Raw genomic sequence first — 26,670 nt, forward strand, 5'->3', positions numbered from 1 at the left:
AAACTAATAATATCGCGTCACAATGACGTCATACAGTGTCTGTCCCTTATTCGAACACGAAGTCGTCGCATCAGTCGGCTTTGGAACCGAGCCTCGACCTTCGCTGTTTCTTCGGCGACTGCAGGAGATCAAGCAGGGACGAGTGACGTCGATTGAGGGCCGTGATGCGCCTTGACGGTGACGACACGGGCGATGACGTCATGCTCCGAGCTTGTCCGATGCGTGAAGAGAGTAGCGCCACACAGCGGTCACCGAATAATCGCAGGCCGTCGTGATATGTAGCGAGGCGTTGACGAAACGGCTGCGGAATTTTGTTTTATTTTATTATTATTTACTTTCGGAAGCTGCTTCGGCTTTCTGTCGGTTGTGGAATTGCCTTAAACTTGTTGTGTGTAACCTTGGTTCGTATCCCAGACAAAAACTGAGCCTGATGGCACCAGTGATTTTGGTCACATGAACACAGGTTCTTTTTGTTACAGAAAAATTGTATAGCCATCGTATACAACACTGGTTTATTTATTTTGCGAAACTAAACACCTTTTTTTGTGTGGTCCAAAGCATACTTATATAAGCTAAGCATACGAAGCTGCGACGGCCAATGCAAACTTAAAGCAAGCAATTTGCAAACGCCTTATAAACCGTTATAGGAGGTAAAAAGGTTAAACTTATCATACCAACCATTAAAAACTCTCAGTTTATTCGCTTTTTCAAAACTGAGCTCAGTTCTGAGTGGAGTTTCATGCCAAGAACGCCACGCTGAAAAAAATAAATACAATTGTGATTTGGTCAAAACTTATGTGAAAATATAATTCTGCTTGTGGTTTTGGTTGTAGCGATTACAACCACAACATAATGAATCAAAACAACAGTTTCTATAATGCAAATCTTTATAAACAGTATTCCCATTTAGTTTGTATATTTCGAAGTATTTTAAATGGTTCACTTCTATCCTCTGGTCCAGTTATTTCAATTTTCAGCATATGTTCCCAAATTCAACTTTATGTAACTATTGTGTTATGATTTAATAAGTGAGGAGCTTTATGATTTCGTCTGCTTTGCAAAAACACAAAAACTTATCCCGAAAACCCGCTACAAGTAACAGAACAGGTAAACCACCTACAACTCCCTGCAAATAAATGCAAGCAAAACAAACCTGTGTATCAGGGCCAGGACTGAGAAGGGAGGCAGGTCTTCTAGTTCCGTGTTCGAACGAAGGTTCACGTTGTACAGTTAGAGTGCGAGGAGCTGCGATTGGTTGGAATCCGTCCTGTAGTTGCGATTGGTAGAGCGGCAAATTAAAATAAAGCAGGCATGCAGGGCAAATTATAGATGATATAGAGCGGCATTGGTTTGGGTCGTATATTTTTACATATTTGCGATTACAGATAATTAATGTCGAGCTGTTCGTTTTAATTTTAAATTTTTAACGATATGTTTGTACAATCCATTATTGCTCTGATCGGGAAACAAATTAAAAGAAAACAAAAACATTCGTTGATGTAATTATTGTCCTGCTTGATACCAGAATCTTTTAAAACGGAGGTGGTAGCCTTTATTACCCTTCTAGATATCAGTCAGTGAAAACGATAACGGCCTGACACGTTTGCCCCATTTCAAACAACTTAATCTCTTTGCTGATTCAAGGGCAATAATAACTTATGTAAACAATTTTTTATCTTTTGCATTTGGACTTTGCGGCTAAAACGACCTCTGCTTGAAAGGCATTTAAGCTGAAACTGAAGAAAACCTCATGAGTTTAAAAACTTACCGGTTCATTGTCGAAAGGAGAAGGAAAGGCAGCTTCGTACACGTTTTCTCGAGACATTTCGTCACTGCCCGCCGACGACTGCCTCCTTAGCGCCGCCTGGCGGACGGCCTCGCCCAAATCTTGCTGGGAGATCGATGGATATTGGCCTCGCTTTGAACTGTTTTTTAAAATATATTATTTAGCTGATGTGTAAATAGTGACGTCACAATATTGACTTATTTCTAAGCAGTTTTTAGACGATTTTTAACATGTTGGTGAATCATGAATCTCGTTTAAGAAGTCGCTGAATTGGACTTGTGTGAACTTATTGGCGTATTTTACTTACGCAGCGTCGGAAGTTCGTCTCTGCGGAGATTCGTTTTGTGGGGTGGCGACTTTCGGGGAATCCGGCGGGGTAATCCCCTGGGGATGCTGAAAACACACGGGGGGAATTTTTGATGATATATCTTTTAATTACTTAGTAATGTTTATTTAAGAATATTTTCTCTAAATATTCCGAGAATAGGTTTGCGCACCAGTGTACCTTGGCCACAGTATACCCCGTGAAACCACTGAGCTCCTGTAGCTCATTTGGTACAGCGTTGGGCCTGGTTAGCCCAGGGTCGTGAGTTCAAACCTCACCGGGAGCTTGATTTTTCAAATCTCGCTCCGACTTGTCAGGAAAAAGTGGCTGATCAAGTTGGGCTACAATTTCGGACTGCGTTGTCTGTAAACCTAATGATTGCGATACGATAGCTGTGATCCTGCCAATCATGCCATTGAATGAAATATTACTGCGTATTCTGTAATAACCACAAAGTGCCATGACCTAGACTTCTATTAACGCAGGGTTAATGCCAACAATACTGTTGTAACTAAGTCATCAACTTAAATGTTTCAAGCGCCTTATGTAAAAACCAACCTTGTGCATGAGCACGTGACCAATCCACCGGTAAACTTGTGACTCGGAATCTGTGCAAAATTGTTTGGTGACTTCCCCTCGTGATGCAAGTGTGAAGCCACATTTCCTACGTAAACATGAAGTTTAACAAAACTTGGCCAGAGAAGCAGCGACAATATGACACAGCAGTGGTGACATTGTGAAACTCCTAAGAAACCGTCTGATTTTTAGATTTTCAACGAAAAATTTCAAGCCGGATATATTTCTGTTTGGGAACTTTAATTAAATGAAAGTTTTAAAACATGAACCACCTGGAGACTGGCGGCTTACTCTTCTTCTCAACTCCGACGTAAATGTGATAATGGGATAACTGCACAGTGGTTTGTCCTTTGGTCTTCTCCTGTAAACATCATAATTTATGTTGTCTTGCTAGATGAGCTTGCTATGTTACGGTTAGTTGAAACGTAATTTAAAAAAATACGTATGTGTGTTAAACCTTGAAAGGAAATAAAACCAAAGGTATTGTTGCGACCTATATGCCAAATATGAGTCTCAATCCTTACTTAACAAAATGACAACTGGCCATGCAACCTTAAGTCCATTAATGCAACCGCTGACATGTAACGTAAAATCACGTTACAGGTATTTTGGAAATTATCGGCGAAAAAGTTAGTGAACAATCAAAAAATAATAGAAAAACGAAAAAAACAACATTTTAGCGTCAACAACAGGTTACCTGGTGAAGACCATATTTATCGCTTGTTTACAATGTAAAATGAATATTATTCAAATAACTGTTCCTTTGCAACTTGGCTTCCAAGTTTCGCATCTTTCGACAAAATCTAACGTAATTTTGTCAGTTTGCAAAATATTTAAGTTTGCAAAGGTAACTTTTTACACAAAACCCGAACATCACCAAATGACGCAAGTTGACTAATTTTTTTTCATAATTTTTAGAATATGTTTGGCCTGTGAAATAAAGGCCATGGTTACGATAAATGATCATTTTTTGTATCGTTTACAATGTAAACTTTACATGAAGTAGTTTGGTTTTGCACCGAGTCATAACAAAAACATGTAATTTCTTATCATATGTAAAGAGCTTCTTGGTTGATTACAATTCTTTCCGTGTTAAAACAGTATGGGAAGGACTTTATGAACACACGTCGTTTTTCGGAATTTGTTAGCGACGATTTCTCGAATATTAGTCACAACAGAAACAGAATTCAAAATCAACTTTCAACAACAAAAAATTCCAACAAAAACCACCCAATGCACACGACATGCAAGTTCGATCAATCAACCGTGACCAAGAACAAAAACTATTGATCGAACAAGGTTATTACGTCATGGGCGGTCACGGGCCGCTGGAGTTTTGCAGACCGCTTTCGCCAATTGCTGGGGGTCATGTCGCGTAAAGCTTCGTTGCTCTATGACGTAAAACAATTTTCTTACGCAATCGCTTTGTGTCGTAACAATTAATGTCATTGCTGAGTTTTGAAAATATAATTTAGTGTAGGGTTGCAAGTTGTGCGGCACAGTAAAGGTTATTTATACTGAATACTCGTTATTCAGTAAAAATGAAACCATTCAAGCTTTAAACATTCACCAGTAATTATACAGAGTTTTGCAACTGTTTGAACAACATTCTTTATTGGGGGGATTCGTACAGTCACAATCATCAGCAACCACAAACATTCTGATCGATTTAAGGCAACCACTTGCATCAGCAATTAGAAAGAAATGCATCCGCAAATCACACGTCATCTCCACAATATCATCTGCATTTGGCCAGACCGAAATCATCCGTGCAACCACTGTTACTTAGTGGGCAACGGACAATACAGCTTTATATAGAGGGAAGTAAAAGTATTAGAAAACGGGTTTAGTTTGTACACTGTTGTGTGCCGTGTGGATGTAGCATAATATGCCAACATGGTGGTCATTTAAACTATAGTTTTTGGTGTGCAAAGCGGCAAACGCTATTAACATGTAAAGGAACATGCAATGCGAATAGATCGGTTGTTATAAGAAGTGTTTTCAACTTTAGTTGGAATCAAATAGATTTGAACAAAAACTTACTTTTGTATAAATCATAATAAGCGCGTCATCTATGATCCGGAGGGAGGCGTTTGCTTTCGACCATTTCTTCTTTGTCTCGAAAACTTTTATCAGAGATTCGCAAAGAATGTTGGTGTCGGGTGGTTTTGACTGCAAAAAAAAACAACTTGTTGCAAAACCTTTTGTGCGGACATTGTTGCGAAAATACACAAGTCATACCGATTGTAAATAAATAAGAGAAAATATTCCTTTCAACATAACGAATACAGCCCATGTTACTGAGGTGAATTTGAGCAGTTGTTTATATATCAATTCTCAGTGCAATAAAACACAGGGTTCGCCTTTAGACGAAACGTTACACGGTGAAGAACAAATGGGAACTCTTTATGTTGAAAGCTTACAAAACTTTTAAGTTGTATTGCTAAAATATTCCTGTTCAAAATAAAATATTTCTCCAATACAATTATATTTTGATGAACCGCAAGTCTGGTCATTCTCGCTTTTAAACTGATTGGTTGTTTCGTCGCATGCGACAAACTTGAGCAGTCGAAATAAACAACTCACCTGTTGAAACCAACGCATCTTGTCCCTGATGTAATCGTGTTTTGCCACAAGGTAGTTGGTTGAAGGCATTTCCCACGACTTGATTACAGAGAGCACGTGTTCGCTGTAGTGAAGTGGTCTCTCTGCGTCACCATCCAAGATGACCTCGTATAACCCCCACGATTTGGCGGGGTAACCATGGGTCGAGCAGATGCGACGAATCAACTCTCCGGCGTTCATGTTTACCTGATTTGAATGGGTTTGAGGTTACGACATGGTATTAAGTCGTTATGAAATAATTTTAATAAATTTAAACATATGATTTATAAATGAACCAAACAAAAGTTTACTAAGAAATTAAAAAGAAGTTCTAAAGTATTAAAAAACCGAAAGGGAACTTTTGACATGAAATTGATAAGAAATTTCAAATGTTAAAAGATAATTTATTCTGTTGGTAGTTGTAGAAAGACAAAGTTTCTCACCTTGTAATTAACACATTTGTCGTCTTTGTTGTTGAGGTAAATCGGCACCATCATGTCGTAATCCAACGTCGTCAACTAGAAAAATTAAGTAGTTTGATTCGAAACTTACATTCCGGTATCGATCGTGTCAACTGGTTGGTAAGACAAATGAACATACACTTTATAGCAATATTATTAAACCTCGTTTCAAAGCATTGTGAATTTTATGAATACACGTTTCGCCAATAAAGCATTTCCAGCTCTTATTTACATTGAATCGCAAATGAGGTAGCGTCAAAAAAGGTTGATTTCATGAAGGAAACCCTATAGTATTGTTGGAAAATACCAGGTTATATTTTGAAGGTAAATTCTCACCATGTTCTGCTGTTGAGTTGCTTGGCTGATTTTTCCCTTGGCTTCCAACATCAACCTTTCCTTCTCCCTGTCAACTTCAGTCACCTGTTTTCAAACCATGGTAAGAGCAACGGTTTATCTACACTCAAGTATAACTAATTTGAGTGCAAGTATTTCAAGAAACGATGTAACTTTATAGAACAGTTCTCAACCTTTATGTTCAGGCGGAACCCTTCAAATGACGTCATTGTAGTTACAGACCCCTATATATTATTTGAAAAAATCTATTTCCGCTAAAATTCACGTTCTTAGTGTTACGTCACAATGTTCGCAACAAAACAAGGCTGTAACGTGTATCTGTAATTGAACATGTTTACAATACAGGCTAATATTACAGACGGACAATATTGTGAAATGCGTAAATATATTTTATACAAATTTTTAATCACTGCACACGTATTCAGAAGTTTCCGTGGGTCTCCTGGATTGAGAGCCAATTTTATTGAACTTGCGATCTGACTTACATCGAACAACCATCCAAAATTCTTGATAAGTTCTTCAACGCAACCGATTTCCAGGGAGGTTTGCCCGATATATTGCGCACCATCGTCTGCTTGGGGTTCCATCAGCGTTGGACCGAACACGATCGCCAAATTGTGGTGCGACATATCGTTGTCTTTTTCGTGGCTTGCAACACTGTATTGAATCAGTTATAGTTAAACCACATGTCGCCCAATGCATGCACTGAACACATGGGCGCGCTACACAGTTTAATCTTTGGCAAATATTCTATAGGTGAGGATATTTTTAGGTAAATAAATAAACGTGAGAGTAAGGTTAAATGTTTGAGTTTATTTTTTACAATTGAACTGTCGATACCTACGTGTTAACCGTGTAGTATACAATTTTACTAAATTTTACCAAGTTAACCGTGTTTTAGAGTGCTCTTTGTGTGTCTTTGTTTCAAATCTTGCATAACTAATAGGGCATTACAACCAATATTTGTTATTCAGAGAAACGGCATAAAATTATGAATATTTGAGAGGTAGCAATTACTTGTTGAGGTGGACGAGAACAACTTTAAGTGTGTTTCTGTTGATCTCCGGGAGTCTTTCCACGAGATGTTTATAACATTCAAGCTTGCGCTCGTGGATTGATTCCTCTGCACATATAATGATATTTGTGGTCATTCTCGGGCCATAAATTAATACATTTTACCAGAGTCATAACTTGTAGTCTGATTGCTTTATTCTGATGGTTTCAAACTATTCATCAGAGATTACTTATGCACGTAATAAATGAATGTCGTTTGAAAAAGGCACAAGTTATTTATATTGTGTAAATTAGCTGTGAAGATTACGATAGTTGACATCAAATTTCAGGATGTAAGACACCAGAGGCGCATGGCGCAGTTATATAGTAACCATGACGACGAGTCCCTACTTGAAACACAAAATCGAACTCACGAGTCGCCTCCAACCACTGGTCGTGCAGTTGGTCGGTCAATAGAGAACCCGGAAGACTTTTAAACCACCGCTTGAGGGCGTTAGCGACGTCATGGACGTTCAACTCTCCCTCGTGCATTTGTGTTTCGCGTGCGTTGTTCTTAAAATCGTTGAGAAGGGCGGTTGTTCTACTGTGTGTTCCACTTAACCGGTAAATCCCCCGGGTCGTGAGACCTTGAAGAAAAGAAAATTGTTGGGGACAAGATGTTTTTTGTTTTGAAAATCCTTCATTTACATCTTTATGAAAAAAAGGCTGCTGTAGAAAAGGATAGAACACTGCACACGTCATCAATAAAGCACCGAACAAAGCAAGCGGGGAAGTTGTCATAAAAGTAATAAATGTAAAACAATTCTCAGGATAAAACATATTTCCAACTCAACTCTATACATAGACGCTCGGAGTGGAAAGAGTTAAATTGCATTGCTTAAAAACTTGTTTCTGGCTCTTCGGCGTTGCTTTTATTTCGTCAGCGTGGCACCAGATGCCATATGTTGAGAACTTACCATACTGCTCGATGTAGGTCATGCATTTTTCTAATATGATTGGAACGCCCTCGGAAGTCAGCTGTTGATCTTCAAGGTGGGGACCGCAGTCTCCGTCGGCCTTCTTGATGGCAGTCAACCACGATTCGGTGTCAGGACGGGTGTTGGAATGTAAGTAATAGGTTCTGTGTTGAAATACCGGGTTGGTTATGTGTTGCTCGGTTGCTAGTTAAGACTGAAGGTTTTTGTGCGTTGTTGTGACCAATCATTGTAGTACAAAATTACTGATTAGAAGTAAATGGGTTACAATAATCAGTGAGCTCCTGACAGTTTACTGTATACAATAAAGTGGTAAAACCTATTACATTGTTAGCTAACCAGCTAAACCAGTGGTTCCCAACCTTTTTTGTCCTGACCATCGCCAGTCACCAGCGGCACTGGTGAGACCTAACGGTTCGAAACAGTATACACTCTGCATCTTACTCGTTATTATTTAGTTTTTTAAAATTTTATTTAGGGTTTACGTTGTGGTAGGAATAATTTAGGGTTTTACGTTGTGGTAGGAATAAAAGAACAAAGTTTCGCGTGTTTATACAAAAGGCTGATAATGAAGCTTTAGAAAACGTGTTTACTTCTCTTTGAAAACAACCATGAAGACTGGAATGGTGGCGGATTGATTGACAGATAGTCCTCCGCCGTCGTGCGTGTGGTCGAGTCCTGTATTGAGAGTTTAGGTAAGTTGGACATTAAGACATCAGAGTTTGTTTGTCAACGCCTCATCCACTGTAACTCACCGACTTGAACCATTTTTCGAAGATCTATTCTTTCCATAGTGCGCGATTCGTTGTGAAAGTAATAGAAGTTCTTCCCTTTTAGTCGACACCAAGTTGAAATCCATTCCTAAATCAGAACATAAAAAGAAATTGCTTAAAATGAAATATTTCTGGCGGAATTACTGACTAATTATGCAGGGTTTATAGCAAAGGATAGAATATGTACACGGTTCAGGTCTTTAAACATATCGTTGGACATAGAGTTAAAACCCAAATAAAGGCTTTAAAACGTCATTCTACCGGTGGGATTCGAACTCACGACATGTGGTTTGAGGGTAACACACCATAGGAAGAAGACCAGCTAAAAATTATAACATGTTTGAGTCATCATTAAGATATGATTCCAAAACCAGGTTGACTAAACACATCTCCTTTGTACTTTCAAAACTTTAACAAGCCAACAAAACTATAAACAGCAACTTGACAAACGTACAACATGCAGTACACAGGTTCACGTTTTCTACACACATGCGTCTGTCACCAACTACTTGTAGCAAAGTTGGACAGAAATGCTCAAAGCAAAAAAAACGGTGGCATTCATGAACACAATACTATTTTTTATGTTGGAATCTAAACACGATCTTCGGGGACAAAAATCCCTTGCCTTTTAACAAGTTTAAAACATTTTGTCATATTTGGTTTCGATATATAATTATGAGCTCTCCCAAAGGCTGCTTTGGTTGCGATGCCAATGAGCCAATAATTGTCGAATTGCGAGAGCTGAGTTCGCCAAATGTTTTATGGGTTTTATGCAGTAGCTTGATCCTGCCTTGCCATTAGACAGCGTGATACACTTCTACAAGGGATTTATGGTTCAGATTATACTTATTTTTCTACTAGTTCCAGCAATATTAAAGGTTTTAAAATTTGATTTTTTCGCCATTTCTTGCTTCAATTGTTTTCACATTCAGGAAAGCCATTTTCTGTACATTATGGACCACACATAACCAAGAGATTGTATACAGACTTTACAAACCACATTCCAGCCTTGACTTGACTGTACAGGAACATAGGTATCATGCCATCAGCGCAGCGGACACCATACCAGGTTGCATCATGCCCTTAAACAACCCATGCTGATCTCTTACGTCAGTGAATTCTGGCCTCACCGAGCTCTTTTTTGCCCAGTGTTGCGTCTTCATCCACATTTTCCCGACCCTGTCATAATCGAACTCCTGCTTGAGGGCGTTCTGTACTTGTGGTGGAAGGATCGCCTGCAGGAGGCCACGGGTCCACTTGGTGAAGGTCTCCTTGCGGTCGGCGCAGAATAGATAGGTGCGGCCAGTGGTGCGACCAATTTCAAAGCAAAACTGGAAGCTGTTTGAGAAAGAAAAGGGGTTAAGGTTGTTTGAAGCAGGATATATTCCATCGGTAGGTTGGTTTACATTGTTATGTTCGTTTGACAAACACGCGGCGACTAACACGAAAGTGCGGACATTGGCAAAATTGGATATTATTTACTGGAACAGAATTTGCAGAATTTCCCGTTTAAAAAAGACGTTTGGTGATGCTAGTTAATGCATTTAAATCGATCGGGCCACAAGAAATGTACAAATCAGTGCCTTGAAAGTTCTGTCAACGGTCAAAATTATTACGAAAAATGTAAAAAGGTTTTCAAACAAACCCGCTTTTCGTAGCTTGTTCGGGTTTACAAATTCCTATGCTGATCAACTCCGAACAATCCACGTCGTCTTTTAATATCGTCGTTCTCTCCGGGTCGTAATATTTCAACCAGTTGTTCTCAAGGACGCAAAGACGTTTCTGGAAATCTGTCCAAACAAATATATGTATTATGACAAACATGTTTAAGACGAGGAAATTTCGCATTGATGATAGTTGTGGATACGATCGAAACGTTTGCAAATGAATTTCAGAGCAGTTATTTGGTCCAAAGTGTTTGTCTTAAAGATTAACAAAGCCCTAAGTTATGTTGTTGAGTGTCATACGTGTTCTAATATTAAAAATACGAACTCATTGAACATATAATGGCGACTGGTGCACCACAATTATAAATCTAGAAATGATTTTCTTCAAACATATTTAAAGTTAAGTTTCTGTTTTTGTAATTTTGCCTTCGAAAAGTGCAATCAGGACAATAAAATCAACATATTTCGGACGTATGCAAATAATAATATAACCAAGTCTTTTTTTTGTAATACAGTGTGATGTACCCAACGATGTTGTAAATAAAGGCAATGTACCAACCTCCTTGCTGTAATGCTGATCTGATCGCCGAACCAAACATGGATGGTTTTTGTTCGCTCGATGCGTTTTTGGTGTTCTTGAAATCCCCACCATATTTCCACAAGCAATCCCGCAAAGTTACTGGGGGTTTCGCCCTCGTGCGTGGGAAGGAATCTTTCTTCTGGACGTTGTTGCTCTTTAATAATAAAGGAAACTGAGTGGAATTCGACACTCTTCCTACTTACAGCAGCCGCAGCAAACTTTCTTGTTGAAATAAATTCTCTTGCAAGGTGCAAGACTTTGAGAAGACGTACAAAGTAAACGTGAAAAACGTGGGTTAGTTTGTAATAAGAGGACAAGTTGAAAAAGTTGTTTACTTACTCTGTCTGTCACGTGACCTTCTGGACTGACCGTCGCGGTCGCGCCGTTTTGTTGAAGAAATTCCTGACAAGAAGGAGAAAATTACAGAAACGTTTCGAACAAAACAAGCTCAGATGTAAAACCACTCACCGCCATTGCTTTGTATCCAAGGTGCTTCGCAAGTTTGTAAGCTGCAAAAGGTAAATACCTCAGTAACTAATACGTTACGTTCTGCAGTTGATAACTTAACTTTATTTGACCTATGCGTGCGCCATGCCTACAACCACTGCATAATACTCACGAGTATTCGCGTGATCCTTCCCTGTATCACAATTTGGATCAGCACCACTGAACACCAGCATGTATGACTCCTCTATGTCTTCGTTGCGGACGGCGTTAATGAGTGACTTCATAATTAAACACATGCTTATTAGTATACGTTTATTTACGCTTCGGCAGATTGTGTGTGTTTTGTACCTGGTTCAACGACGTCTGGTTGCCAGAATGCCGGTGAACCTCGGCATATTGTAGTTCAATGTATTTGTTATTAATATGCCAGGCCCGTTGCTTCCTGTAAAACGTGTCAACAATGATTTTGCAGCCACTCCATGCGGTAAGCAATAACATCAATATATATTTACAATTAGAAGAAAAACCATAATCTAAGCCCAATGTCTTTCTTTTTATAAATCACAATTTTATGAAACTCTGAGCAGTTATTTTTTTTATTTGTAAATTCCCTTACTTGTCGGCCATGTCGGTTATGGCGTCACCAGGTGGCAGTCGAGAGGCCCAAAATTTGTTTGCGGTTGAGTTGCCGAGAACTCGCAGCAGCTTGAAACGAAAGAACATTTGTCAGTTATTCAAACTGTTGTCTGCTAATTTTAAAGACTCGCCATTATGAGATATAAGTGACAAAGTACGTGGGTCTCGGTTTAAACTTAACTTCATGGTTTGTTGTTCACAAATTTTACTAAAAACCTAAACTACATAAGACACGGCACTGGACTCGCTTTTAAACTTGTAGGCACACATATTTCCACCTTTCGGTCAACCTCAAACTCTGTGCCTGTTAGTTAAAAAGTTAGTTCAGTTCCACAATCCCCAGCTTCACTGGAACTATTGTTTACAGTTCTCAATGAATATAAGTAAGACATATATTTTACCATTTTCATGCTATCGTCCCAAATCTTGACGTCCATCTTGAGAGATCGAACTTTGCTGTTGTGAACCCCAAGATCGCGGTGAATCCCCGCACAGTGTTTGCATATAACGATTGCTAGGTTGATTGAGGCCCAGTCTGGATCCTCGCGGCCACAGTCGGCACAACGGCGATTCGCTTCCGTTTGCCACACTTCGTTGACCACCTTGTGACGCAAACAAACGGAGTTGTGGTGTAGACAATGGCACGCAAATTATCGGTTGGCATATCGCGTAAGTCCGAGTGTTTAGGTGGTTAATGGCGGGTCGCGATATTCAATGGGTTCCTTTATAGGGCGAACGAAGAAGACATGTAGTTGTATTAAAGGTCAGGTATTTAAACAAATCCCCGAGCAAGCCTATGTGCGCTGGTTCGCACTCATCCGTATACACCAGCACCTGACTTTTTTAACAAAGATTTTACCTAAACTTAAGTACAAGAAAACCTTCACTGAACTATTTTAAAACAAGTTCGTTTTCATCAAAAAATGCCTTTAAGTACTTTGGGCGCTGAAGACCTGATTTGTAAACTTAGTTTTATGGAAATTTAATGACATGTTTGTGGATTTGCCACAATTTCGAGCCGATTGTCAGGCGTGTGGTGCAACTTCGTACCTTGTAATCAGACAGGGCTTCAGCTATTGCGTCATTAAATGCTTCAGTCCACGATCTTTTGTCTTCCTCACTTTCAGCAGTAAACCTGTAACCATAGTAACCTGATTAGAACCTAGTTAAGGTACTGATGTTGTCAAGGTTTCTAAAATGGTGTCAATATCTTTCACCCTATTATTTGAACTGTTTGAGTAAAATGTTTCTACAATCGTTGCTATAATGGGTTATGGTTTCTATAAAGGTTAAGACTTGGTCAAAAAAATTAGGATGTTTTGATTGTTCACGGTTCAGTAATACTGGTGACGAAGTACAAATATTTCATGAACATTTTGCAAACTGCTCATTCATCTTAATAGCAGCTTCATGGTGAGATATGTGATATGGATGTTTGTGTATCTAAGGCATTTTTCAGCTCACAATCTGGTCGCTAACCTATTTAACTGGTCGGAAGCCTGCGGGCATTTCCAGAAATAGAATCACCGATCAAATAATGCCCCGCAAAACTGCAGCCAATTTTGTCATGCAGTTACCAGTAGGGTTGTATGTATAGCAATTTGCACCAAAACAAAATGAACATTTTAAAAGCTTGCCAAAGGGATGTTACAGAACTAACGACACAAGAATTTTGATTTACCTTTTCAATTTAACTTGCAAAGAATTTGAGTTATTGGTTAAGTTAACTTTTCAGGCCAGTCATTTCAATGCCCGACTTATTTCTCACATTTCAACTCTGGTAGTTTAGAAAAGTTTTGATATTTTGATTAAAATTTTTTGTACTCGTGTAAAACGTTACAACATTTATTAGAATTAGTTCAATGTTGGATGGGTGGAGGTTTTACGACTACATTTATATGCATATTTATAAAAGCATGAACAAATATCTAATTTATGGTATGTAGATATATACATATACTGTATAGCTATCCACCATACGTATCTCCAGTTACTATTCATCCATATTTTTTTAAATGAGAAGAAATTCATTCCTAAAACGTTGTTAACTATGCATGGTGCCATTTTTGTAATGACAATATCAAGTATATGTGAAGTAATTTATCGCACAGCTGACCATCTGATCCCAAAACCAGCACGTTTAAGAACATGTCTCGTTCTCACTATCAGTGCATCACGTTTGGTAATCTGCGCCAAATCTACATTTACTACATCGTACGATTGGTTACTAGGAAACGCGGGTCACATGACTCACGTGAACGTGCGATAGGGGAAGACCAACTGGAACTTCTTTCTGTCGACATCTTTCACCGTCGCAAGTTTCATAGAAAGTCTAAAATAGTGAAATATTTAAAAAAGGGAAGCTTGCATTCTCTAACCTGTGAGTTGGCATGACAACTGTGTGCCAACTCACTGTATAAACTCTTTGTTTAAGTTGTCAAATGAACGTTAAAGGAAAAATATTGGTTCTTACAATACAGCACTTTAGGTGACATGTGTTTATTTGTTTAGTATAAGTTTGGTATATGTGCAGCAAATGACTGGAAAGTGATTTTAAGTCGACGACCCAGAAGCACATTTTCGTACCTTGCAACTGGTTGACCGAACATGAATTCGTTGTTGCTTTTGTAATAAGCAAATTGTTCCCCCTTGGTTGCAAGATAGGTCTTCTGTCTGCTACCGTCCATCTTGAGAAAGCCTTCCTTGTAAGGCATGTACATCGTACCTCCGGGCTTGAACTGCCCTTGGCCTTGTTTCTGTCGAAAATATTTAAGAAGTTAAGGTATATAAAGAAATAATTCAAGAATTAGGGTAACCGAAGTGAAATGCTGTCGTTTTGCTCCAAGTATCCGGGGTTTTGTCCCAAAAAAACTGCAATCTGTAGTAGCGAAAGTTTGGGATTTTCAAGACTTTCATGGTTACGCCTTACATGCTTTTTTCAATAACTCGTGAATTGCAAGCTAATGTGTTCCGGAAACGATTATCAAACACAACAAGGTAACTTAAATAAAGGAAAAATTTAACCCCTTTGAAATCATCAAGTTTATTGAACACAACATTAAAATTTTTTAACTTTTCGGCCGTAGTTTTGTATAAACGCTCAAAAGACTCGTTGTGTTTCAACGAATATTGTGATTATTGCTGGCTGCGTTTTTCCAGCGCACGAAAGCGGTCATTCTCCAGTACATTTTTCACAAGCCTGTGGCAACCCAGCATACCTGAACATGCCTAACGCTTTCGGACATAATAAATGATCTGTCAACCACTTCCAGGCTTCAAAGCTTCCAACTCGAGTTAAATTAACATCAGAGCTGCGATACCATAGTACTGCCCTGTGAAATCGTCCCTAACTGTTAACAGAAGTAGTTCTGCTTCAATTTGGATTCTTGTACAATTACACGTCACGAATGAGCCTTTATGACGACACAAATGTTGTCGGCCCTATCACGCGTTAGGGTTATTGTAAGTTCTGGGAACTAGCCAAGTTGCGGCCAATAATGTTATTTTTTATCTTGGCTTAATAACAACTAACACAACTGCAACCTCACTGGTATAACCATTTTGTTTGGGACAAACGAAATCTGTTGTTAATGGGCATTTTAAGTGTCCGATTGGAATGGAAAGTTAGAACTTTTGTTTTCATTCAGTAGTTTGATCAAACTTACTTTGACGTCACAAGTTAAACGTCACAGAAAACGTGTTTTTTTTTAAATCTCGCCCCGACTTGATGATGACAATGCACTAATTTAATCATTTTGTGCATTACGAACTTTCTTTGACAAATGTACAGGTTCCTAATTAGGAATTTCTACCATTAAAATTGCATCCAAGTTCCAAAAAATAGGCAGCTTGCATAGTTCACATAAGTGACGCTGTGTTCGTCAATTGCCCAATAATCGCCAACTGTTTCGTTTCAAGTTTACGCCTTGCAATTTTCCGATGCAGGCCAAACGAAATTACGAACCCTTCCATCACCATTACAAGACTTACGTCGTCATTTCGTTAACCAATCAGCGTCCGTAATTGCTCCCCTTAGGTTAGTTCGAAGTTAATTGGGTTGGGAATCAATACCGCAAGACTGTATTGGGCGCGCAAGTCAAGCGTGTGCCTGTTGTATTCCTAATGCAACAAACAGCATCCTTCCAGAAAACTTGTATAAACTTAGCGGTTTGACGCTGACGCCACCGTATGTTATTGAATAGCGTGGGCTAAACATAATGCTGTGCATGTTTAAACAAACTTTTGCTACACGAATATTAAAAGAAGCTTAAAGAAGATTTTCTGGCAGAAACGGATATGAAATTGGAAAAAAAGTGTTTATCCATTGTATTTTGAACACTTTAACAATGTTGCCAATGTTACCGAACCATGGAGCGACTTTGCTTTGGAACAGCAATACACTGCAATACATACAGCGCGCCACAGTCACTTTTCGTCTGATATATTTACGCTAAAGATTCCCACATGCCAAGTTCGTTGCCGCAGAGGTCGTATCATAAACAAACTTACGTGGCTGAAAGTGGCGCTCCGTTTTACGGGGTGGCATGCTTTGAGTTGAGGATAAGACTGGGTTCTGTCGTGAACTGGCAGACCCATAGTTGTTCGCACAAGCATGGCAGGAAAGCAGTTTTTCTACTGATGCCTGCTGGTGTTTATGAATACCATATGCTATCCGTTAATAACTCTAAGTGATCTGAGAATGCAGACTTTTTCGTTTCGGTTTCAAGTTATGAGAGATTTTATGCAGCACAAAACACTCTTAATTCGAAATACCATTTTTCCTAATAACACAAACCGACAACTTATATTAATAAATCAATGAAATGCAACTAAAAACTTTTAACTAAACAAGTTGCAATTTACCTTTGCACATGACTGTCACCAACAAGCCTAATACCTCATGCACTACAACCAACCAATGGTTAGCCGTCATCCTTACTCAGTCTAAACTAAGTTTTCGAATCATTTACCTGCACTCAAGGTTTTTGATCGGCTTCCACATTTCATACGAGAATCGTTTTACGACCTTCTGCACGTACGTCTTCTATGTAAGTGGCTAATGGTGCTTTTTGTTAGCTATATTGCAAGGTTATTCGAGTGTTGCATTGTTAAATGTTACCAAAAACGCGACTGTGTAAAACCTTTTCCTGCCTAGGATATATTTGGAAAAGGAAAAAACCATTTAACCACAAACCCCCATGTAACCTTTACCGTGATTTTTATATGCACATTGTGTGGGTCCTGAATTAGATGGAGAAAAAAACAGTTGCTCAACGCTAACTATAAGCTAACTATAACCATTTTAAATTCGTTATTAATTAATTAAAAATAAAAAAAAATGTCAAATCAAAGATGTCTTTTCATTTCACTACAGCGCAAATAGAGAGAAAAACTTTTAAGATTGAATGTTTGCATTATCGTTGTACGTCTAACACTGTAATATTTCCATGCCCACAACGCCTTCCACTGTATAAAACTTTGAACTGTCTATGGCAACAGATAGGACATGGATCAAGACCTGGTAAAAGACAAATAGTTCAAACCACAGCCAGTCATCACATCTGCTGACGGTGCTGCTATCCTTAAAAGGCGTCTTTAAATGAGGCGACAGTGTGAGATGGAAACGCGTAAATCCCTCACGATACTTCAATCAACTGCCTTACGTACAATGTAAACTTATATTAGGCTATGTTTTCAAATTTTATTCAGGCCAGAAATAAAGGAAGCGTCAAAATACCACTAAGCATGGAAGGAAAGAACCCGTAAGCAATAAACTAACGTATATTTGATCCTTTTATTTGTGCATTGGAAATTCCGGTTGCCTTTTTATTCTTACGCATATCCGTTCTCCACCGCCATGTTACGCCTTGCACTTGTGATGCTACACTTTACCACACACCGACATGTCGACAACGAAAAACTGGTTGCCCACTTGATTCCAGCTCATTCTGTGATTTAACATTCTGATCTACAAATTACACTTGGCTCAGTTCTGATTTTCTAATGGTTTTGCTTTTAAAAGAGCACCCAACCGTATAGCTTGCCATCTACACCTAACTGTACAGTTGTTAAAACATATGCGCTTGAAGTCGGTTCCGAGCCCTAAAATTAATCCTTGCGCCCTGCGGCAATTGTTTACAGTTTCATATCCACTACACTATTCTTCATCCCCTTTCGCTACCATTCAAAACAAGCCTAGATCCTGCGTATGTTCCAAAGCATCCGACTATACAGAAGCCAGCTCAATGGAAAAAAGGGTGATAACGTAGAGAAAATGTCGACCTTACAATTAGCGTAGCGAACCACCGCAGCGCCCGGCAATTACTCGAATGTCACATCCTCGTCGAGAACCCAGCCCTCAGCAAGTAAGCGAGCTCGCCAAAATCGCTGCGGGCGGAAATGCTGCGAAGCTCCGCCGGTGATAATGCGACGCGACTAGTTTACAGAATGCCGTGCCTTCAACCAGATAACGGCTATTGTTTGTTGACGTTCTAGAATCAGACGCCTGTACTGACGCATCGCGAGTTGCTATGGTTGTAAGAATATTTGTTATATTTGTTTGCGGAAGAATTACTGCAGCATGTAGTAGAATGGGTGAGCAAAATTCCTATAAAACTTCATGTAAAACATCCAACTTTGAGCTTTAACAACAACGATCTCAGTATTAGGAACACTATACCTGTGTTGGTTAAAGTCGTAAAATGGCCTACTTGTCTGATGTTACGGGAAACGCTTTAAAAATGCATAGACCTGTATTGTTTTGCAATTCCTAGGGTCAAATATACGTATGTGTTGAAAATATTTGTCTGTAACGATAAGATACCGGTATTTATCTGCCGTCTATTAAACCTTTGGCTTTCCGTGCAATACCCAATGCACAACAACGTGAAACACAAAACACTTCTCAAACTCCCTCTCTGCTACGAAATTTCTCTTCTCTCGCTGCAAAACACGTTTCTGGTGCATCAGAAAGGACATTTCGGCGAACGCGCTAAACCTTGCGGCTTGCAAACTAAACATTATCTGATAATTCACGCATTCAACCGAGAGGATTGTTATATCTGGATAGAATCTCAGCAGTAGAACTTTGGTATTTTGTGAGTCAACAAACCCAGTTTGTCCAGGAGTTTTACGGGAGGTCGCGGTGTATTTATGTGCAAACGTTTGGCTGGAAGAAGGGCTTCCTTAAAAACATAAAAGTAGCCTAATCACAGCAAACATTGCTGTATCTACTGATCCTTCAACAACGGAAAGGAACAACTTTTGTATTTCAAGCTTCAAGTAGTTCAAACATGACATCATATTGTTTTAGCTCGACAAAAATAATTGGACGTCACGTGTGTCCTCTTCTGCAATTGATTCAAGAGCGCCGCCTAGCGCCAACGACATTGTTCAGGGTATAAACTTTCAAATCATCAAAAAAAATAACATTTCATATAAACTTCAACTGTTTCTCGAGTTTCTTACTGTTGGAAATATATGTAGGTTTTACCCGACAAACATCAGTTCCGCAATTTATCTCTACGACACTTCCGGTTCTCACCTCCTGAAACATCTTCGCGGCGACCAAGGTAGCCGTCCATAACGAACTGTCATCTGTGGTCTCCGCGCTAAACGTGTATTTTCTGCCTCCTTTGGTTAGAATGTGGAAAACCTTCGGGTCGTTTTGTGGGACTTGGACGCGGAGAATCACTTCGAGGGGAATTATTCCCTTGGTCATCTCCGACTAAAAAACATAAGGTAAGGTGAAAAGCAAGTTAATGATATTCACGATGCTATTCTTGGCTTAAAATCGGTTCGTTTTAACAGTGTTAGAGGTAAGGCTATTCCAGATTCTGCGATACTATATGCAAAACGCATGAGGAAGATGTGCTTGATATGAAAAGCCGCGAACTCCAAGCACTTGGAAATTACCTTTTCGTTTTCGAAGTAACTCAATTCGTCACCATCAAACACAACCCATCGCTTCCTCATTGGAGCCCTTCCCTCGTGCCTGAAAATAAGCAAAAAACGTTTAAACATTCACTTTCTATTAGTTCTATGTTCCAAGACAAACAATTTGCTTCTATGAAACCAACACTCTATTCGGCATTGTAAAACAGCAGCATCAATCTGGTACTTTAAGGACTGTATGTATTATTTCTTTTGCAAAAGTTCATTGCCATGAAGTTGTTCGTTCGAATCTAAACCTATTTGCATTTTGTCCAAATTGCACATCGGCATGAGGCGTTTTGTTGTAAATCCAGTCCAAATGTTATCAATAAGATTCATTGTGAAAAGTGCATTCGCGTGAAACGCGTTTTTGAATACTAAGGACGACACCAATTGGTAAAAGCACATAATCATTCGTGACTCCGCTTTGCAGCACTGAAACTAAGAAGCTAAATGGTGATTTCCGAATTCAGTTTTGTCGCATGTCGTTTGACGAAGGTCACGACTTGTAAGGTTAAATTCACAAACACTTTGCTGTGTTTTGACAACAGAAGCAGCTGGCGGAAGTAATATTATCCATTAATTCAAGTGAACACACGTCAATTTATTATGCGCACAATAGTCCTTTTTATCAATGTACGATTTTTATGGTGACTAAAATCCTCAAACAGTTTTCATGGTTCCAGATATCAGTGACTTAATGTGTGCTGTTAAAATTTAGTAGATATTTGTCTGCCTGTTTTTTTTGGTACCCATGATGCTGGTCCTCTCGCTTCTCACTACTTTGCTTGTTTCTACGCTTTTTGGTTTTAAGGCTTTTTGCCTCATAGGAATGCAATTTTCTGGTAACTTAAAAACGCCTTTTAACTTTATCTTAGAAAGTGTACACTTACCATCCGTGTTTGGTAAGCCAACCTTTCTTCGTTTTCTTATGGGTCTGCAATAAAAACACCAGTGAAAGCTGAGACATTGCGAAGCAACATATTAACTGAGTACAGTAAACACTAAAAAGAAAGTATTTCTGTGCGCTCCAAACTTCCGTCATGTGGTCGTTGTGTTTTGCTGCCAAATCTAACTTCGGGGAAGGTGCGCTATTTCGGTTGGTTCGTGACAAGGGCATGTTTTCCCTGTACCTTCATAACCCATTAAACTTTAGAAAATGAGATCTCCTTTCAAAGGAGTTGAAGCCTACCTTGTGACCTCATATAAATTAACTATGTACATTAATTTAATAGTCTGTTCCTCTGGCACAATAAATACGTAACTTTATTAACGACGTTCCGTCTGTTATCCAACAATGATTCCTCAGGGTAATGGTACGGGTACAGCACACAACCAACACCAAGAAAATGTACCACGAAAAAATAACAGTATCTTACCCTGAGGAAGCCTTGTTGGATAACAGGCGAGACGTCGGTTAATGAAGTTACGTTTTTTATAGTGCCAGAAGAAGAGACTATTAAATTACAAAATGCCTGGCAGCAACAGAAACATTATATGTACATTAATACTTAAAACTATTAGCATTCATTTTGCCGAAAATCATCTTTAATTGAACTTGGCGTCTAACTAGAGGTGCATGTAAGACTCTCGAAGCGCTGTGTCAAAGGTGGCTCAAAGCGCGATTATTGTGGAAAATATAATTTTGCAGATAATTTAGTAGAAACGCAATTTGAATTTAACTCGCCAGGCAACGAAACAATGTAGCGACAACCAAGATGTTTGTCACAGGTTTTACAAACCTTCTATACAAAACAATAACCTCCAGAGATTCTTTTAACAACAACATAACCTGGGGTCAAGCCGTCGGGCTGAGAAAGCATTAAAGTGCGGATTTGTGCCGTATTTGGTCAATGCCCTGTTGAATACGAAATGCCCACACAGTGGATGTGTGGTTTGTCGTGGCCTCCATGCACACGGAAGTAACCAGACGATCAACTATTGTGTGACGTCACAGGACGTGGTAACGTCGAAGGGATGACGTTGTTCGGGTTCGTTTGTTTTTGCATCCCGTTCACTTGGTTTAAGATAGCTTGTTTTTTTATCGGCTTGCGTAAATATTGCCACAGTGCGGACAAAGGAACTTGCTATAAAAATAACTATTCCCACGTCTTTAACTATTTTTATTATTTTCTATTACGTTTGTGCAAAAGCTTAAAACCAACATCATTAGATTTACATCGCTTTGGTATAAATCCAAATGACACCAAGGACGTGAGCCTAACCCAAAAACCTTATGGCGACCTGTCATATCAATTAAATACTGAACCTAAATTGTATCCGTGGAGCAAAAAACTGAAACCTGATGTCTAAAACTTTAAGAAATATATTTAACAATATACCAGTGGAGAGAGCAGCGAAACGTCAGACTTCGATTTTCCGTCTTCCGGAATCTGGACGTCGATGAGATTCTTATCGCTGCTGTTGCTTCTCGAATGGCCGACAGTGGATAAATCGCTTTCAGAACCATCCAAAGTCCCCTCCTCGCCCGAGCTTTGCCGCTAAATCGACAACAAACACTTTAAGCAACACACGAACCTGGTTAAAAAGTAAAAAGCAACTTACACTGTTACTGAACTTCACAAAGGCCGACAGAGGACGAGGTCGAATCTTCTTCCCAAACTTTCTCCTTTTAACAGACGCCTCCTCCAGTCTTTTCCTCACCGATGCAGTTTTGTCACTTTTATCGCCGCGATTTCCGTGTCCTGTATCGTCGATCGACACATACACACCGTCATCATCGTCTAAATTATCCCCGCTTGCGTCACCGGCGATGAGGTCATCAGCCGAATCTTCCGAGTGTTCCGTGTGTGTCCGTTGTTTCGGGGTCTTCTTGCGTCGCCAGGGGGCGCTCTTTAGTCCCAGCACAGATGCTGGAAGAGACCCGGATGAACGTGGAAGCATTACGTCATGAGATCTTTGCGCTCGTGATGGCAGTGTGACGTCATCCAACTCAGCGTATATGTTGGGGTCAGGGTCATCGGGGCCGAAACTCCTCGTGGGTGTTTCGTCTGCAGATGACAAGTATTAAGTTTGGTTTGATTGAAAATCATGGAGAGAAAAAAAACTAGCGTCCGTGTTAACGTCCTTGCGTTGTTTTTAAACATACATTCTACAAAGTGTATTGATTATGTCCATTCAGTTCGGCCAGTTTCGTCGGTCAGTTTATCAAGTTGGCGTTTATTGAAAGGTACAAGATTAATTTGCACACCGTAGGTTCTGATCACTCACCTTCAGCGATTTCATAAATATCAACGGAAGAAGATCTTCCCATTTGTCTTAGTTTGGTTTGACGATCAGCCGACGAATCTTTTTCTACTCCACGTTCGTTTGCTTGGGATTGATCGTCGAGATTTTCTCTTATCTTCGCTCCCAACTCAACTCTTAGAGGGGTAAACGGTAGAGGCTTCAAGTCTTCCTGTTCTTCTACATCATGAAGATCAACTTCCTCGTAAGCAGGGGCGCGTTGTCGCCTAGAATAATCCTTTACTGGAGAATCCTGGAGCAAACTGTACGCGTCCGGACTTTGAGGAACGAAGTCTTTGGTCGCAGGAGTGATGGGGCTTGGAGCGCGCTTGGGTGTTCCGTTGCCGTTTCTGGAGATGTTTAAGCGGTCGTAATCGCTTTCCACACCCATAGTTGTTGGTGTGGGAGGGGATGGGAGGCCCCCGTCATCTCCACTTAACCACCCCATGCCAGGGGGTGACGGAAGAGGTATTTGACCAATCCCGGGCTGATCTGGTGTCGTCGGGTCGCTCGCTGAAGCGTGCGTGGCAAAGGGGGTTGCTATGACGTTTGTAGGTGTCACAAGCAAGCCAGGGACGTTGATTTGAGGGGGGTCTTCAAGCTCGTCTTCGGTGCTGGTACAATGCGCCGGTGATCCTGACTTAGGGGATTCCCGCAAAACTTGAAAAACAGCCTCGCTGATATTCGAGGGTGATTTTGGCGCCGCCGCTGCCGAAGTTTGATTCAAATGATTGTAAACATCTATTTCATGGGATTGTGCGGAGTGCAAACGGTCCGGTGATCTTGGAGGCTTTCTAGGGGGCGTGGACTTGGTGGGTGTGGTCAGGTGTTGCATCTCATTGCATGTCACGTGATTTGTGTTTTCGTTCGTGACGATTTCATCGGTCGCGTAGACGTCCTCGGGTTCGTAATCGTCCGGTGCTGATGACGCAGGGGTTTCTATGACGTCAGATGGAGTAATGATGGCTTGGGAGAGGCGGGCTCTGGGAGGCTTCTTAACGCTACATCCGGGAAGTTTACTCAAAATACGTCGGTAGTGACCTGCAAAGAGGTGATTTTATTCAGTTATTTGCTGCTTAAAAAGGATTCGTCACTGGGCGGATTTATAGCTGGTTTAAAAACGAAATTAAGCGATTGAATGCTTGCCCGGTTGAATAAACATTGCAATTAATTACAGAATGCATCATACATGACCCAAGTGCGGTTGTTGAAAAACTTTACATACAAAAAGAATCTGACATGCAAAACTTTTTCCAAGTCCGATTTACATTCACGGGTATCACGAACAGCAGCTATTCACACACTTAACCTTACCTGGAAGGGTAATTCCCATTGACTTCAGGTCATCCTCGGTAAGACCTTTGCAATCGCCCACTGTGTTGTAACCATGACTGACAAACAAATCCGTATATTTATCCGCAAGTTTCAGGCGCGCAAGGAAAGCTTCCACACTTTCAATGTCCTCGCTGTTGTTCTCCATAACTGCGGACACTTGGTGTAGGTCGGTTGGCAAGGAATCACCTTCGTTTCATCAAATCCAATTTCCCATACACGTGTACTAGGCATTAGTTTACTATGGAATGTATATTCTGTAAAACGACATATGTTTTACTGATAACAGTGATGTAACGCCATCTTAATGTAACAGCACTTGCTCTGATAACTTTACAAGTTTTGTTGCTGTTTTAAAAAAGTCAACATAGGCCTACACTTTGTGTTTTACTGCAAACATCAAAAACTTGACCAGTTCACAGCGTAAAGCAAATAATTATCATAAAGCGCAATCTGATATATTGTCCTTGTGCTGTTGATGTTTCGTTTTACAGCATACAGCCTTCAAACAAGGAGACGACTGGTAGCTACTTGAGGCTACAAGGATTCAAAGACACATAAATTAACGGAAAAATCATGAGATTCTGCATACATTTCAGCGACTGTTCGCACTCCCATGCACTTGGTTTTCGCACTTGCATGGATTAAAATATAAGCGCTCAACTCTAAACGTACAGCAGCCTAGACGTAGGTCTGCCATAAAAAACGCACTACACACGCAGTTTGCTGATACGCTGCCCAGGCAATGCGGAAATAAGGCAGTGTGACGTGAGAAACATTACCACAATACAATGTTAGTCAAAACACGCATGGCTGGTGAATTGCTCCTTCTTTAATAAGAAACATCAAGTTGGAACTCAAATACCCCTTCAGTGAAGAAACAACAGCTTTAAATATTTGTCTTACGCATTTTCGCACAAAATGTAAAAAAATATAAATTCATGATTCTTGTCCACTGGCATCCGCCCATGGTTAAGGGTGGAGTTTACGTCCCTGCCATAAATTGGACACAAAAATCGACTCTTCATTCAATCATGTGTAAAACAGAATTACCCACAATGCCTTGCGCTGCAACGCAAGCTCAACGTCCAGTAGTTATGACAAAACTTATTAAGCGTTTAAACAAATGTAATAATGGACGTTCAGTTGGTGTTTCCATCGGGTGTTACAGAGTAATTCAAAAACACATTGTTTTTGTTATGCACTGTATTTGAGAACAACAAGGCAGACTATGGGTTCGCAAGAATAGACCGACTCGCGGAAACGCGCGGCACTATGCATTGTTGCATAGAACGTTGGGCTTAACAGAGGCGAATGTACAGCGGGCTTAGCACGTGTGGTTTCCTGCGTTGCCCTGCCCGGCAGTTATTGCGGTGAGGATTGTTAATTTAACACGCCCACTGAACGCAGAAAACAAACACCTCCGCTACCGCAGTTGCATCGACTACAAAGAGGATTATTTCTGCAAATATCTCTGCAAAGCAAAGCTAAAACCCATTTATTTAACGTTTTGAAAGTAAACAAGTTCCAATGCTTTCTCAACTAACAGACGACCGATTTCAAATGAGTGACTGCGCTGTACAGCGTGACATGCAAAGTACGTACGATATGCTTTTCAATTTAACCATTCTGTCCAACCAAAATGGTCTGCATCACACAGCAAACTTATAATATAATATAAAACAATAATAGTAATGCATTCAACGAAGTCAGGGTTTCGTATCTGGGGGTTCCGTGGACCTCTAAGGGTTTACATTGGGTTATCAACGTGTCCACCGGATTGGCCAAACAATAATACTTTTGCTGCATCGAAGTGATAAAGTATATTTGTACGGGGGCCTCACCAAAAAAGGTCTTCAACTTTTTGATAGTCTGCTGAGTTTACAAAGTTGAACCCAAAGTGGAACCCACTTGAGAAATTCTGACTTAAGCTAATAATCCTGGGCGCAAAGTACTTTCATTT

The 26,670-nt window shown here is 39.9% G+C and overlaps 2 protein-coding genes across 3 annotated transcripts in view; both read right to left on the reverse strand.

The window, feature by feature from the left end:
• LOC145912533 (uncharacterized) overlaps positions 1-5,027 on the reverse strand; it is a 52,196-nt gene extending 47,169 nt beyond the window's left edge. Inside the window, exon 1 of the mRNA XM_083000034.1 lies at positions 5,018-5,027. The gene's annotated coding sequence lies outside the window, so the exon portion shown is untranslated. The remainder of the gene's footprint in view (positions 1-5,017) is intronic.
• LOC145912531 (arf-GAP with Rho-GAP domain, ANK repeat and PH domain-containing protein 1-like) lies at positions 161-24,960 on the reverse strand. 2 transcript variants are annotated; one of them, XM_083000027.1, is made up of 37 exons: positions 24,690-24,960; positions 23,361-24,416; positions 22,695-23,140; positions 22,472-22,630; positions 21,023-21,066; positions 20,112-20,190; positions 19,741-19,923; positions 14,784-14,953; positions 14,452-14,529; positions 13,248-13,332; positions 12,599-12,799; positions 12,178-12,266; positions 11,910-12,003; positions 11,734-11,839; positions 11,583-11,623; positions 11,454-11,516; positions 11,094-11,268; positions 10,513-10,657; positions 9,977-10,205; positions 8,850-8,955; positions 8,688-8,772; positions 8,077-8,240; positions 7,534-7,746; positions 7,124-7,229; positions 6,592-6,763; positions 6,089-6,172; positions 5,735-5,809; positions 5,274-5,498; positions 4,731-4,859; positions 3,995-4,078; positions 2,960-3,048; positions 2,670-2,775; positions 2,094-2,179; positions 1,769-1,925; positions 1,154-1,267; positions 679-756; positions 161-301 (listed from the first exon to the last, which is right to left on the reverse strand). In XM_083000027.1, exons 1-36 carry the CDS (start codon positions 24,853-24,855, stop codon positions 691-693), a joined length of 5,670 nt encoding a protein of 1,889 aa, XP_082856153.1. In that variant the 5' UTR covers positions 24,856-24,960; the 3' UTR covers positions 161-301; positions 679-690. The 2 variants fall into 2 exon arrangements, with proteins under 2 accessions (XP_082856153.1, XP_082856154.1); XM_083000028.1 differs by lacking the exon at positions 3,995-4,078.
• Between the last annotated feature and the right edge of the window lie 1,710 nt (positions 24,961-26,670).

The sequence above is a fragment of the Ascidia mentula genome, chromosome 8 (assembly GCF_947561715.1).
Source record: "Ascidia mentula chromosome 8, kaAscMent1.1, whole genome shotgun sequence".
NCBI lineage: Eukaryota > Metazoa > Chordata > Ascidiacea > Phlebobranchia > Ascidiidae > Ascidia > Ascidia mentula.